This window comes from Halyomorpha halys, unplaced genomic scaffold (assembly GCF_000696795.3).
Source record: "Halyomorpha halys isolate HHAL.00 unplaced genomic scaffold, Hhal_1.1 Scaffold169.1, whole genome shotgun sequence".
In the NCBI taxonomy this organism is placed as follows: domain Eukaryota; kingdom Metazoa; phylum Arthropoda; class Insecta; order Hemiptera; family Pentatomidae; genus Halyomorpha; species Halyomorpha halys.
The window spans coordinates 1,864,889-1,882,050 of NW_027104700.1; the positions used below are offsets into that span (position 1 = coordinate 1,864,889).

The 17,162-nt window shown below is 28.0% G+C and overlaps 1 protein-coding gene across 1 annotated transcript in view; it reads right to left on the bottom strand.

The window, feature by feature from the left end:
- Positions 1–11,573: 11,573 nt before the first annotated feature.
- Positions 11,574–17,162, bottom strand: part of stg1 (stargazin-like protein) — a gene marked incomplete at its 5' end in the record, with an annotated part of 40,408 nt that continues 34,819 nt past the window's right edge. The window contains 3 exon segments of the mRNA XM_014417794.3: positions 11,574–14,203; positions 15,871–15,915; positions 16,949–17,082. Coding sequence (XP_014273280.3) covers positions 13,955–14,203; positions 15,871–15,915; positions 16,949–17,082 — 428 coding nt within the window.

The following is a 17,162-nucleotide window of genomic DNA, read 5'->3' on the forward strand; positions in this document are numbered from 1 at the left end:
AATGTTAATATTAATATAGTGTATGGCACCTGCTGTTTAGGGGTGAAGCTCAAATGCAAGACAAAAGCATAGTAATTATATATTTATATATTTTACATAATCCCATAATTGACCCAGAGTGGCCATAACCCTAAATATTTATTTTTTAATCCATGCACAAAATTTTAAATGATATTAAATAATGAATTTAAGTATGCATTGAATATTTATTTTTACTAAATCAAATAACTAACTGTAAATGTGAAAATAATTTGAAACTTTAATGGAGAGATTGTGATAAAATTTACTCTTCTTATACCAGAAGCCGATTAGTGGGGAAATATTATCCAGTAAGATTGAAATAACTGTATAGAGATTTTTAAAAAATGGTGATAATATTTGTCATTATGTTAGTAGACATAACATATCTAAAGTGTTGAAGTTATTAAAATTTTAAAATTAATAAAACTATTTAAATAATCATTTGCAAACTATTTAATTGCAAATTTGTTGAAGTATGTTATGTCAGGAATATGTAATTATTGTGATGTAAATATTTTTTATAATTGATAGATTGAATTTATGTTTTAACTGTAATAAAATATATGAGTTTAACTTCTGATTCGTCATAGAAACTCATCCATAATATTTTGAAAATTAATGTTATACATTATGGGAAGTTAAAGTTTTTTTTTTTTTAAATCAAAGAAGTATTATCATTGTGATAATCATTTATTTGTTATTGTTTAATTATAAATGTTTATAATAGGCAGGCATTCAATGCAGCCTTAAATATTGTTTCATTTTATATTGTAATAGTAATGTTTATGTGCAGTTCTATGATCACTGTAAATTATTTAAATATTAATGTTTATATTAAATATTTAAAGCTCATTCTATTTTTTTTCAAATTATCAAACCCTGTTATTAAACAATTTTAAGGTAACCACTTTGATATTTAATGACAATTAGTGTTTTGAATCAGCCATGTGTGCAAAAAGTAATTAATGTGGTGCTGTATATTTTTCTCAGAATTTATAGTTAATAATTATTTGTTCTGGTAATTAACACTTTGACATGGGTTTAATATTTTCTTTTCTTTTAATTTAAATAAGCATTACATAATGTATAAAATGTAATATTTAGGCAAGTACATTTTAAATACTTTTTTTTAACCATGAGAACTATTGTCATCACCTGCATTTGTAATCAGCTAATAGATGAATGTTTAGCGAGTTTTTTTAACTGAATTACTAAATAAGATCTCTAAAAATTTACTGTATATCACCAAATTTTCTATATAAAATTTATACAACATGAAATAATCCAACAAAAAAAACTTTTGAACATGTAAAAAATATTATTAGAAGTGTCCAAAATGAAATTATGCATAATTAAATCAATGTATACACTTAAAAAAAAAAAGAAAGAAGTGGAATAGCTCAGTGGCAAGGCACCATGCTACTAACTCCAAGGAGCCAGGTCAAATCTGGCTGTGGCAAATAATTATTTATTGTATTACTGTAGCCGTGAGTTAACCCTATGGGTTCAGGAGCCCTTCGAGCCTGATTCTGACCAAATCACCTCCTTGCACAACCATTGGTCTAACAACAGTACTTATCTAACAAAGTACTGAACCCCTGACCCTTCATGGGTTGTAGTGATGGAGATTTTTTCTTTAAAAAATAAGTTTAAATAAATTCTATGATAAAAAAAATTAGCAGGATAATAAACCTTCAAAGGGTATCATGTTTACTTATGGTATCTCTTGATAACTTATATTATTGTGGAAAAAGATCCGATCATTTCTGTCCACTATGGAAAATAAAGTGAAATCTCTTAGCTTCGTATTATAATAAGCTTTCCAAAACAAGAGGCAGCTTATTCATTGTCAATCCAATTGGAGCCTTGTTGATTACTGTTAACAGTCTGCATTACAGAATCAGCCAAAGAAGATAGTTCTTCTTTACATCTTTTTTTTCTTTTATTTATTATTTATGTACCTTCTGTAAGTTAAACCAAGGTAAGTGAATCCTGTAATTTTGTTTTAATTGAACTTGCAACAGCAGTTCGTAAATTTCTTCTAAATTTTGGCCTCTAATTAATTATTTACCTTACATATGTTTGCCAAATTTTCAGATTCCTACTTTACAGTATTTCTTCACACAAAATATATTATATAATTTTTCAACATTCCCACTTATCCTGCAGAATTTTGGCAATTGTAACACTGTACTTGATTTTCTATACACGCATAAAAAAAAAGAACAGGATCAATGGAAATTAAAAAAAAATCATATAAATTTATTTAAATTGTGGCATGTCCCATTCTAGCTCCAAACCATTCCATAAAATTTTCCCTCAACTTTTAGACAGGAAGTTTTTTTTTTTTACAGAAATTTCCTTTCTCCATTTTCTTTTTATTATAAGAAATTTATCTGGTGCTAACTTTATAAGTTGAAATAACGAAAATGACATAATATTTTTTCACATTTTAAAGTAAAATATATATATACTTATATTATATCAAATATTCAGCTTTAAACCTTTAAACATAGTTTTATTAAACATTAAGCCTTTAAATTTGGTATTATTAATTGTAAACATTTTATAAGTGTCTTGAGAGGAGTTAATTTAACTCTTGGTTTTCAAAAATTTAGAGTTAGAGAGGCATATGTTGCAAAGTGGTCTACTTTTCTATACTTCAAGGCATTTAAAAACTCTCCATAGAGAGGGAGAGGGTAACTGCCTGTTGGAGACATATGTTCATTAGGAGAGGTTTCACTGTATCATTTTATTGTTCGACACCAAAGATCCAGTTTCAAAGAATCGCATCTTCTCCTGTCCACTCTACTGTAAGAAAAATTTATGGATCTAATGACTCTTTAATCTTAGTCATCATAAAGTCATTAGATACCAAATTGATTTTAATTTAAATCTTTTCGAATATAGGTAAATAGCAGCCTTTTGAGCCTCTTCTCTAAAATATTACTCTACAGTAAAATATTAATCCCTTTTATAGAATTCTTGAAAAACCATTGGCTGAAGGGCTACAATGTCCATAATAGAGTCTATTTTTGTCTTGATTTACTCTTTTATCGGGTGTATTTGAGGGAAAAAAGATAAACTTTTGACAAATTAGGAGGAGTAACCTAGTATTAATAAATTTGGGCTTGAAAGAAAAGAAATATATATATAATGAAACTTAGTCAGCATTAATATAAAATAATTTCTTGTCAGTGTCTTTATATTTTATTTTGTTTTGCCTCCTTCCTATCCTTTTGGCATTATAATTTCCAGCAGAGGTAGCACAAAGTAGTCCATCAGGACATCTTTTCAAAACAATTACTGCAACTGTAGCCTGTTTGCTAAGGGAATACCAATGTAACATGGCCTAATGCACATACACACAATCGTTTCCTCTTGAATTCTAAACAAAAAATAAAATAAAATAAAATAATAATAAAAACAAATAAGAGTTCTTTAATACTTCATTGTCTTTTAAACATTCTCATATAAAATTTGTTGTGGGTTGGCCTAAGATATTGGAGAAAATTATTCCTCTCACCAGTGCTTAGACTTGGTGAACAGACTATGACTAAAAATTGTTGACGAGAGATTAAGAGGGTGACCAAAACTAACAAGATGAGGCTGAGCACGTGGGATCACCGATTTCAATGAAACTTTTTTTGGTAATACTAGATCGAAAAGTATTAGTCCAAGGGTTCTTACCAATTCATCCTAGGAAACTATAATAAAAAAATTAGATATTTTTTATATGAAAAAGTCACTTAAGTAGACAAAAGTAAAGTAGACCAAACATTTTTTGTTTCGGAAAAATCAAGTCAGATTCGTTTTTTATGTATTTTGAAGCCATTGAATACAACTTTGCATATAAATCAAAAATTAGAAATTTTTTTCTACCATATCCCCCATTAACTAAATCAATCCATAATTCCTCACAATTTTAACTAAATCCAACATAACTACCACTGTTCAAAAGCTAAATTTCCACTTCTTCAGCCCAGATAGATATATTTTAGATTTTATGGAATAAAAAGCAGTTTCAAATCAAGAAAATGTTCTCAAATATTTTATCTTATAACTTCAGTTCTAAGTTGTTAGGATATAAAAATCAAAATGTTATGTAAAAACGAATCTAAGTAGCATTTTTGAAAAAAAAAATTGTTTGGCTTACAATATAGGAAGCAATTTTTGGGATTTAGGCTGCAATTTAACTCATTTAATACAATTGACCATATTTTTTGTTATTATTATACATCGAAAACAAATCAAATGGCATAATACATCCTCCCATATGAAATAAAGATATTATTTAGATATTTAAAAAAACAATTTTTCATAAATATAATTTTATCTATTTCATAACACATTATAATTTTAAAGATGTTTCTATAATTCTATGTTTAAGAATGATTTTAAATTAAACATAAGCAAGAACTATGTGATAATGCATGATTATTTTTAATTTAGAATGTTGCTATGCTGGTACTGTGTAAAATAGGTATTAACAATAGTTAATACTATTGAGTCACATCGCCAAAATTAAAAAAAATTTAAGTTGGCACCTAATTATTTATTGTTAAATAATTCATTCTCTGTGCTTAACTCCCATTTTTTTGCTAAATAATGAAACATGAAACTTGTTACTGATTATAGGCTGATCATCATTGATAATGGGAAATTTTTTTTTTTTTTCACTTTTCATCTATTAATACATATTCTAAGAGGTAAGGAAACAATTAAGCTCTCTCATTTTATATAATCATTTAATTTGTATAAATTGATAATCTACTTTGATAACATTAACTATCTCTTTGCTTTGCATTAACATGTATATTTTGAATTTAAATCAACACAATAAAACACACAGTTAAATTCTTTCAAGGTTCAAACAACAATAATTCTTTTTTAATCTTCACAATATATTAATGTTTTTTACATGTATTTTTATTTAAAAACAAACAAATAAGCAACATATACACAGATTGATATCTACTTGACATCGCAAAGATTGTAACCGATGTCCAATTTTTAACTATTCAGCAGGGTACAATAAGGATTCTATAAACAATTAGCTTAAGATTATTATTTCTATTAATTAATGAGATAATAATTCAGAATTAAATACATAACTTCAGAATTAAATTCAAAAGGACTAATTATTTTCTTTTAAGATTTCTGATATTTACTCCACCAGTTACACAGCTACTTTATTACAGCTGAAAAAGGTATCTAATTCTAGTGGAGAAAATATTTAGTAAAAAGTTCAGTCAGAAATTGTAAAAAAAAAGTATGTTATAAGGCCAATAATGGTAATATTGGTAATCAATAGTGACAATATAATAAACCATGAAAATTGTTAATTTAATATTCAAGTTTAAACCAGCAATCTGTTTTTTAATGTCAATAATCAAGGACTAGATTGTTACAAAAGTCATAGGGCATTAATTAATTATTGATGTTTTGGTCTCCATTTAAATCCTTATTTGACTCTATAGCAAATAATCATCATTGTTAAAACTCACTAATCCTTTATTTAATAATATTTACTAAATGTCTTTCTTTTCCATTTTATCAACAATTTTTTAGAGAAAAATTGTCATTCTTAATAATTTTAAGTACAACAGAGAAAAGATTGTGCTTGGTTTTTGGTGGAATAATGAAAGGGTCTCACACTTCAATTTGGTTCCAGATGGCTTTACTGTGAACAACTCAAAAGAGAGTATGGATTTTAAAAAAGAAGGACCCTGTGCTTTGACCAATAGGAATAAAACAATATATCATCAAATCAATGTTTGTAATCAGTCCGTTGACGATCTTTTTGATCAAAGGCCTTGTACTTTTTTTTTTTTTTTTGATAGGCTAGGACTGACAAAAATGAGGATGTCAAATCAGAATGTGAGGAGTTTTTTTTTTTGCCTAGAAAATCAAGGACTGGTATCACCATTGAATTAGACTTCTGGCAGAAAAATGTATATTCACATAATTGACAATGATGTGAAATTTAAAGTGATAACAATAATTTTAATGAAAAAATTAAAATATATATACATATACATATTATATATGTATATATAACTATATATATATATATAACTTTTGTAACTACCTAGTAAAACTCATGGTTTGAAGTTACTAGAAATAAAAAGTAGGTATTACTTATATGAAATAAATTGTCTAAAAAACATTTTATTTCTGTAATGAGCCATATAAGTTGCAATAGGAACATTACCTATATTATTTCTAAAGCAGATGTAATCATTGAAAATGAGTGTGATGACAAAATAATTATACTCATCTTAGACCATTGTACAATTTAAGCTTAAATAGAATACAGGAGCTAAGCTCAAATTTGTAAATGTTGATTGTTAATTTCAATATGGCTTTATCATTCATAATTTTTATACAATGTTAGGTTTCATTAAACTAAAACAAACATCCCACAACAGAAATAGTTATGTTTTCTTTTTATTATATTAATAATATCATTGGAAAAAATGAAATAATTTTTTTTTTTAAGTTCATTAAACTTAAAGATAGCAAGCTATGCATGTTGAAGCAGCTGCATGTGGGCTTGTATCCAAAAATATTATTACTCAATGATGATTCTGTTTTAAAATCAGAAAAAAATAAATAAATTTCTGAACAATGCTTAAAAAAATTAAATCTCCGAACTTTTTGACTACTGTAAGACACTTTCTCTAAATAACAAATATTGTAATTTTTTGATATCAGCAAGGAGATTAATTTATATTAATATAATAATAAATTTTCTGTCAGATAATGAATTTTACTTATTTAAATTTAAACCAATTTATTTCTTCAAACTTTTATTTCATAATTTCTTAGTTCCGAAAATCACTGAATTCTCGTAGCCTATGAAGGTATTTTTTTTTTTGTCTCTTTATCATCTTAATTAACAAATCATGATAGCATTTATCTATTAGAGACTCCACGATTTTAAAGGTTTGGAGATACAGAATAGAAGGGGGTCTGGCTGAGACCATCAGTATCCTCTTCTCAACATGAGAAGTACAGGATAATTTAAGAATTTAGGCTGTCATGTGCTTCCCCCATTTCACAACACTGTTTCAACAACTTGTCATATATTGTCCACTTAAGAAAGAAGTTTTTTAAACAATTTATATATTTCCATTTAATTTATTAGTAAAAAAATTTCAGCTGAGATCATTTAAAAAAGGAAGTGGTCTTTTTATTACTTTTACTTATGTATATATAAAAAATATAGTAAGGGGTTACATCAGAACCTCTAAAATGATAGAAGGACTTCCCAGGCTACCCACCCCCTGAATCCCTAATTGGGTATGCTTTTATCTTACCTTAGAAACATTTATTAACCTGGGAGAGGTATAGCCTGGAGAAATTTTCTCATGTTGGGAAATAATGTCTTTTTTTCCCCCTAGAATTTCATCTGTTTTGTTTATACTTTTGTCAACCTTCGGTAACACTTTGGTGTTTCTTTTACCACTTGTTTGTGTTATTCCCCCTTTTACTCAATCCTACCTATACTCAATTCAGTTTTGCTCTGGCCTCTTCACAGCAGTAAGACTGAGTGTTTCTCTATCCAGTTCAATTCTAATGCAACATCTTTTTTTTCTCACCTGAACATTTTGCTCACCCGGAGACTTCCTGTTTCTCTTTTTAAATCATGAGCCGAGGAAAGATTATCTTAGATCTTTTATGAAATCTGGATTCTTCAGTCACTGATGAAAGCAATAAATGTAACTTTAAAGTTGTTATTAAAATTTTATTTAGGATTAATTTGGTTTTCTGAATTATAAACTCAATTTTCTTGTTTTTTAGATTCTTACTCATGCCTTTTAGTTTCTTCTAGAATCTTTTAGTAGGCTTTTAGAATGTTCTACCTTCCCGCAGCAGAATAACTGTGTTGACTTTTCATATGAAATTACTGCTCCTTCAGACCATATTTATGTTTTTGAATCTGACAAGAAAAGTATGCCAGATATTGGCCACAAATATGGATCAATCTGATGATGATATTGAATTCGCCTCAGGACATACAGGTTAATCATTTTAGGTAGGTTACATATGTATGTAGAGATCAAGTCTGGAAATGGGACTCATCACCTCCATCATCAGAAAGAAGAGTAAAAAGAATATAGTCTTTCGGCTTTCAAGCGTAAAACCCGTAACAAAGCGTGCAATATCTGTTTCAGATAGTTGGCTTATTTTTATTTATTTATTTTTTTGATAGCACAATTATCAATAAAATTATAAAAGACACAAATATATCTATTGACAAAGTAAAGGAGAATTAAACTGATGAACAAAAATATCCTCAATCTGAAAGAGCTATGAGTAACTGATGGCTCTACTCCTGAATGTTTCCTACCTACAAAGTCATAATTTTAATTCGAATTTCTACTTCAAGCCATGAGGTTTGACAATATTTGTGATCATAATGAGGAAAAAAAGTTTGATAATTTAGCCTTTATATGAAAAATATTAAAGGTCTTTATAGAGTGCTATACAAATTACCAAATTGGTACATACTATACTCTACACAAGATGTTAGAAAGCTTCGGAGGGGGCTGTAAGTTCCGTGTCTACATCTGGAACAAACCCACAAAATATGGAGTAAAGATGTACGCTCTTGTGGATTCATAAATGTTTTACACCTTAAATTTAAAAATTTATGCGGGTAATCAACCTCAAGGGACTTTCTACACAGATAATAGTTCTTCTGCAGCTGTAATGTGTAGTTCTTCTCCGATTCTAGGCACGTGGAGAAAAATTATGATGGATAACTTTTTCACATTCACTTCATTAGCTCAAGATCTTTTAAAAAAACAGAACAACTATCATGGGGATGCTTAGAAAGAATAAAAAGTAACTACCTCCAACATTTGTAAATTTGAAAGAACAAGCAGAAAACCTATCTTGTATGACTTCCAGAAAGATAAAGTAATTGTGTCTTACATACCAAAAAAATAAATAAGAATGTTCTATTATTATAAATATTTCATGATGACAGTAAAATCTATAAGCTTTTGGGTGAAAAGGCCAAGCCTAAAATTATTAAACTCTATAATCTAATGAAAGGTGGTATAGATGTAGTAGACGAATTGAAGTCACTATATTCCATGGCAAGAAAAAGGAACCATTGGCCACCGACAATTGTTTTTTTCATTGTAGGAATCTATTGTCAAATTATTCATCAATCTAATACACAGAACATATTACAGAGATGCCAATAATTTGTAAAAACTCGCACAGCAGCTTATTAAGCCATATTTTCTCAAACGAGCCATGATAACTATCTTACCCCTCAATTTGAGACTTTCAATAAGAAAAACTTGTAGATTAAAAAAAAAAAAAAAAAAATAGTACGGAACAAACGGAAGAAAAATATAATACAAAATTTTACTAGTTTGCCCAAGAAAGAAAAACAGAAAAAACAAAAAGACATGAGTAGATTGTTCTAAACAAATTTGCAATGGGCATTGCTCTTATAAATGCACGTCATGTATAGCAGTATGAGTATTCTGACTATACATATATTCCTTTACAATCAATACATCAATTTTGTAAAGTAATTAAAATCTCTTTTTTTCTTTTAAATATATTTTTGAAATAAAAATTTTATTTTTAAACATAATTTTGTTTTAATATTAAAAATTTTATAAAATAAATTTATTTTCGACTTCAACAAGCTGTTTAAATTTATTATACACAAAGAAAATATTTAAAATTGCATTGAAAGCAATCATAAACATTTTAGTTATCATCACATCCAATTATATAAATAAATATTACAAATCATCTATCATGAGCTAAATCTTCACTGAGACACCTCTTAGGGGACAAAAAAGTAGGACACTCCTGCCGGGTTAAAAACGGGATGAAGTGACTGATAAAAAAATTAGTTAAATTGAACAACATTGAAAAAGTGGCTAGAATTGAAAAATGATATGAATAAAGTATTCTTAACTGCAGTCTCCTCTACTTGTTTCAAATAAATATTTCAAAGATAAGATAAGACCATTGCTAATTCTGTGTTTTATAGGGCAGGGGTCCCGAGAAGCCTTCCCTTCAATTATTTTCGGTTTTATGATCTCTTCGAGAGATTGTAATGTGTCCTACATCGATTGATACTCACAATAAGTGAACATTTTAAAGGTAAGATAAGTAAAGCTACCATAGGGTGGAAGGGAATCAAGAAGTCTTGATGTATTCTGATTGTTAAAAACTTTGAATCCAAGTTTTCAACAGTAATACATGTTTTATGGTCCCCTCAGTCCAAATAACCACTAATTGCAAAATGGGACCATAAAATAATTTGAGAATTAAATATAGGAGAAAAAAAGAGATATATTTTTAGCAGGTTTAAAAAAACATACCAGAAATAACATGTGTAGTCAAAGTAGGCATTGGAGAGCAACAAAAAAACTGATGACAATTAATAGGTAGGGTTTTTCATGAATTTTATGGAATTCTTCAGACTCTGCATTCATTGATAGTGATAAAATTATGTAGCTAATGTAAGGCTTAAACATAATAAAATCGAACTTGAATTTTACCAGGTTGCAAAAATATTGATTGCTTTAGTTATTAATAAAATAATTATTACATAAAATTTCACTAAAATACAGAACATAAACATAGTGAACTCATTAATTTCAATTCAATATTCAATTTAATTCAATCATTAATTAATTTTATTCTCAAGAGAGCATAACATATTTATATACCCTACTTTACTTGGGTAGTGCCACAACTTGAAAACAAAAAAGTTTTGGTTTTATTGTGAATTTGATGTATTCAAAATATAGTACCATATGCTGGAGTTACTTTCTCTATAAGAGTGTCAAAGTATTATGGTTGTCAGAAAGTAACTCTAGTCTATGGTACTAAGACTGGAGTTACTTTCTCTATTGGGGTGTATAAGTAGTATGGTTATCAGAAAGTAACTCCAATCTATAGTACTAAGGCTGGAGTTACTTTTTCTATTGGGGGGTCTAAGTAGTATGGTTGTCAGAAAGTAACTCCAGTCTACAGTACAATCTATGATATAAATTGGAATATTTCAAACACAAAGTAAAAAAAAAAAACCTTCTTTTTATAATACACCACTATCAAAGCCAAGGATTGATATCTGAATACTTTCTAGCTCAAAAGCAAGTAATTGTTTTCTATTTCAATATTAAAGTATAAAAAAAAAATGTATATTTGATAAGCCAAAAAAAAATGCTTAATACAAGTCATAATTAATACTTTATCAATAAGGTTTGAAAAACAATCACAAATCATAAATTAATAATTACATTTTTTTTAAAAATAATTATTAAGATCATCAAGATAAATGATTATTATTTACTTATTTCAATACATTGTTGGCTGTGTTGAAAACCAATTTACAATGTGTAAATGTTATACAACTTGTACAATAAATAACATTATAAATGATTATTATTTTCTACTTCATAATTTAAGTATAATATAATGTTTATAACTTTCCAATAAACAACAAATTACATTTTATGCAATATTGAAATATAATTAACAAGTTATTTTCATGAGTCCTACGATGCCAAACTATCATGATTAAAACACTAACAATTACACTGAATTCTCATAAAAACTCATGGCTTGATGAAAACGAATGTTCATTATTTTTATTTAACTTACATTAATTTGTTGAGCAGATCGTCTTAATTGTTCTCACTAATATGTTCATCTAAACTTTGAACACAGAGTAAATGGTCATGCTAATTAGTACTCATACACTAATACATATAACTCATTTATTCTAAACTATTAATCAGTAATGTCTACTAATACACTGAAATCATTTATTTACATTCAATGTTTACAATTTTCCTGTCAATATTATTAATTTTTTTTTTTATCACATAAGCCTTGAAAGATCAACTTTCTAAAAGTTGTCAGTTTTCATAAAGCTATCCAACAAAACACTCTAGTTCAGGTGAGTTCCCGGATTTCTGAACCAATGAAGTCCAAGGTAAAGGAATTCATCATCAGAAATACACACTAAGACCCAAATGAAGCATTCATAACATTAGAAGGTCTAAACCTATCTAATGAGTCTTGACCAAAAAACAGGAAACAATGATGTTTGTTTCAGGTTGACCTGAACTGTACAATAAGTGTTTAGAAGAGTAGATAATGATGTAGGTACTTTTTCTTTAAAAAATAGACAAACATTGAAGAATAGATCCAACAAAAAGTAATAAAATACAATAGTTGTACAGTATTAGTAGTAAGTTACATTTGAAAGTGAATATTCTAGTACTAGAAACTTCATAATGATTTTTATTTCATAATTTGCGTTAGTTTCAGCTTTAGTAGCTTTTGATATGTAATTATCAAACAATTAGACTCTAATCGATTGTAATGCAATTTTCAGAGTAAATATTAGAGTAGATATACATGATTTCAATTTAGGTAGTTATTACTTGGATTAGACAATGATAATTTATAGGAAATTATTTCTTTCCCCAGTTTTATTGAATGATTTTCTTTTTTGTATTCACTGGACAAGCTGTTATATATAATAATAATACCTTAAACTGTAAAGTATTATATTTTAGAGTTATTATTGCTTTATTTAAATATTCTTTGAACCAATTTCCTATCAATGAATAATCTCAAAGATTATTCAAGATTCAACATTTAAATTGACAGTTCTAAAAATGATCAACTTTGATAATAATGGTTTTTGATAGAAAAATCAAATTGGTTCCCAGTATAAATAGAAACTAATTAGAAGTAAACAAATGATCATTAACAGTGTGTATATCAGGCCATTATAAAAAAAACTAATTGAACAAATAATTTGAATTAAGGTAAGTCTGTGTAAGTGCATAAATGGGTTTTTCTTAAACTTCATTTTGTTGGGAGGGTTACCCTCAATGGCTATTTGAAATAAATTGGATGGATTATCAGAAATTTCAAATTATCTTTCCAAAATAAACCAATTTGAGAAAAATCCCTATTTATGCACTTACATAGCATATACACTTACTTTGACTCACTTTAATTATATTTTTCTACAAATGTAAAAAAAAAAAAAATCTCCAATTTAAAAATAAAAAGCCTTCCTTTGAAGTGTGGTAGAATAAAGATGAAGTTTCTAGAGACTATGTGAAATTCTCATGGCTCTAAACTATGCATTGAATGAGGTATGTAGACATGGAATATGAAAAAATGTTTTATCACATATAAACACCTTAATTAGATTGTTTTTTCTCACTGAGCTCCAATTCACACTCCATGTAGAATTATATTATCAAATTTTGATTTCTACTGTTGGTGCTTCAATAAACTTAAATTATTATTTTCCCAAAATGATTATAATTACAGATTGGCTATCCTGTTATGTTAGACCTACATTAAAATTGAGCTTTCTTATAAGGATATATTTTTCACAAATACTTTTTATTTTAAATTAAAACATTTATTTTACTGTTTTTGGTAGTTATTTAGTATGTTATAAGTCTTGGCAGAATAATTAAGTGGCCAATTTTCAAAGTAAGTCAACATTTCCATTGCTAAATTACATACCAATTAATTTTTATGTTACATTAGGTTAATAGTTAGAAGTTTTGAAAAAGCTAATAGTTGATGGAAACCTTTTCCCCATTTTTAATAGGAAAATATAAATATATAATCTAATCACATAGGGAACAATTGATACATAATGTTCTGTATGTGTTACACATATACAAAAAATAGCAGGAACCATTCATGACCAAGGTAAACAGTTAACCTAAGTGAAACCATCGGATATTCACAATAGATTGTGATTAAAATCGCAATACATGTACACTTTTCACAAATACCGTGGAAGTGTTACATATGCAGTTTGAAAACAAGGCTAATCGAACTGGTCTGCGAGTCTGTAGAGAACGCAGCAGTTGATGGTATACAGCCGATGGGAGGGTGAGTGCTAAACGGGCGTCGTGCGGCGAAGAGGATCGAAATTATCGTGTCGGAGAGAAGGACTTCTTAGAGGGGGCATTTCTTCAACCTCAAAGTCTGTAGGAAAGTCATCACAGTTAATATCTGCAGTAGTGGATACTGTATGAGTAGTGATGTCTCTCGGTAGTTCCCAGCGATGAGGCATCTCAACATCCAGCTCTGACGGGTGGTAGGCATCTGGATATGAATAGTAAGTTGAAGTCACATTACTTACTCTCTGTAAAAAAATAAAACATTTTTATAATATCCAGTGATCATTATTTAGCACACATAAACATATGCATACAGGAGTTTATGTGAAAATCATAAGTTCAGGAAAAATGTTACCTTAGTGTAGTATAAACACAATAAAAATCTATATTGTAGCAATAAACATTGACGTCCTTTTTTACAATTAGCATGTATGGTTTTAACCATAATCAGCTAGAAAAATGGCATCCGAACAACTTAACCTATAGGCCTCTATTAAATCTTAAGGACCAAGATCTAGCATCGCAGCAACATACTTATATCGTTAATTACTATTAAAATCTTCATTTTCATTATTAATTGCAGTTATTGTATTTCTTAACTGGCCATTAATAGGGAGTGATAGCCAAGCATGTTGGGACGAGAGTCCTAGAGTGCCTCACACAGAATTTTGTGGAGTCCATCTCTATCTGGGTCAGCCAATATTTACTTCACAGTGGCTCTGATAAAGGAATCTTGGCATCCTCATTCTGGGGCTATGTATGTCTTCGATGGAAAACTTGAGAAAAAAAAATTGATCGATAATTAAAAACTTCTGATAATTATTTTTTGTTTGATTTACTTACACTGTAAATATTTCCTTATGAATACTAAATTAATTTATTTATACACATTACATATTAATTTAAGTATAAGTTGATTAAGCTTGCAGTCAAAGAAGAAAACACAGTTATTTGTTTAGTAAACAGATCTGTGTGTTATATGAGTTGTTTCTTATATGATGTGTGTTAATGTAGATTTCAATTATCCTCTTTGACAATACTATCTTTTATCCCGATCATATTCTCCTTGTATTACCTCTACGGTTAACAATATCTCAACTATTAGATATTAATTTATAATTTGAAATAAATCCTCATATTATTTAACTGAAACTTGTAATTGTCATTTGACTTATGTAATCAATTATACCATTGAATTTTCCATTTGGATTGTGTATAACTTTTTATTTTGATGAGCAAAAAATTTATTTATGAATAAATTTAGAATTCGAAAACAGTAAGGTATATAAGATAGAATATATCCTTATTAGCATAAAATGATAATAATAGAAACATTAAAAAAAAAACATAACTCTATAATAACTGATACGCATATTCCACAGAATCATAAAATAAAATAAAAATTTTTTTTTTTTTTTACTGGAAATTATTGAAAAAGATTTATTTAACTGTTGAATAAATCTAAAGATGGACTGAATGCTTCAAAATACATAAGTATCACATATAGCAGCACTACTAAATTAACTTCATTAAAAAAAAAAAAAAATATATATTATTTCTCAAATTATAAGGTACTAACTAATAAAAATATTAAGTATAAAACTCAAATAAAAAAATTATAGATCGATATGCCTAATCAGTGAGGCCATTTCTACACCAAGTTTGAGTGTTTTCATAGGCTGGATTTTAACAAACATTTTGAATAAATTTGGGAAAAGAAAGTATCTAATTATATTTACAAAAAGGATGATACAGACTAAAAATTAAGATCTCAGAAACATGCACTAAGGAATAGCAAAAGGAACAAAACTATTAATTTTTAATGACTTAAAATTAAAATAAATTTTCTGGTGTATTTCAATAACAGAGGGGCTGCCAAAATGATTGTTATTTTAAACAATATCTTTCAAACCTGATCATGTGGGCCAATGCAGACACCAACACATGAAGAAGCAACCTAAAAAAGAGAGTAACAGGGATTTATTAACTAAAGAATACAGACATTCATAGTTTCCTCAGAGAATCAATATAATTTTTCTCATCTTAGACTTGATTCCCAACAAAATATATAAACAGCATATCTGATTTATATATGAATCATTTCAAAATCTTTCATCCCAGTTTTAGTAAGATATTTTTGAAATATATGCGTTGATGAGGGCTACAATTAAAATATTGCTTTTACAAAAACATTATTTCTGATATGAACATGTGTTATAATCTTGTTACTGGTTTTTGATGTTATCTTTGATCATTATCCTCAGGTTGATTGCTTGATTGATGTGCCATTGTTAAGATTAGACAGGTTAAGAGAATTATAGTTGGCATGTACATTTAATAAAGTTGAAGTGCTTATGGGCCATAATTAGCAAATGAAGGAAATGCCATCCATGGATAGGTAACAATACTAATACAATTCACATTTTATTGCTTTTTAACCCTTAAACTTATTTCATTTAACCTTGTAATACTGGCATTTATTGGAGTAAGAAGACTCTGGTTTCGTTTTCCAATGGAGCTCATTTAGTTGGGTCAAAACATAGGAATAAAAAGTAAAACAACAACAGTCTCTGTATTTAATTAGAAAACAGCATGAGAAACTAATATTTAAAAAAAAACATCTTATATTCAAATAAATGTATGAAAATCAGTAATCACTAGTGACAAAGGTCTGCAAATAATCAAAGAGCATGATGATGGCATATCAATTACTGTACAAACTCCAAGCGATATCTATCATGAGGATCATAGCACATAGTTGTGAACTACATGGAGAAATAAGTTCCATTTAATGAAACTCCTATGAATAGCCAATCGATTTAGAGGTGATCGAGAAAAAATAAGAAATCTGTAACTAATATTTGAATATCCTTCAATTTTGAAAAATAAAAAATTGAATGTTTATTTTTCTTTAGTGACTATTAAATTTAATGTTGGTGTATAGTTATTAAATTCAGGAAATCAATTTTGTAATCAACTTTATCCCTCACCTGCCTCGGGGTTAGAGGTGGAGACTCAAGTTCAGCTTGTTCCAGATAGAGCCTCCTTGGGCATGGAGAAACTATATGATTTCCCATCAATGGCTGGGTGTATTGAGGATGTCTTCTACAAGGATAAAGTGTTCCTGAAAGTAAATATTAATGAAATAGTATTTATAAGAGAAATAGCATCATTTAAATTTATTAGTATATAATTTAAATTAAA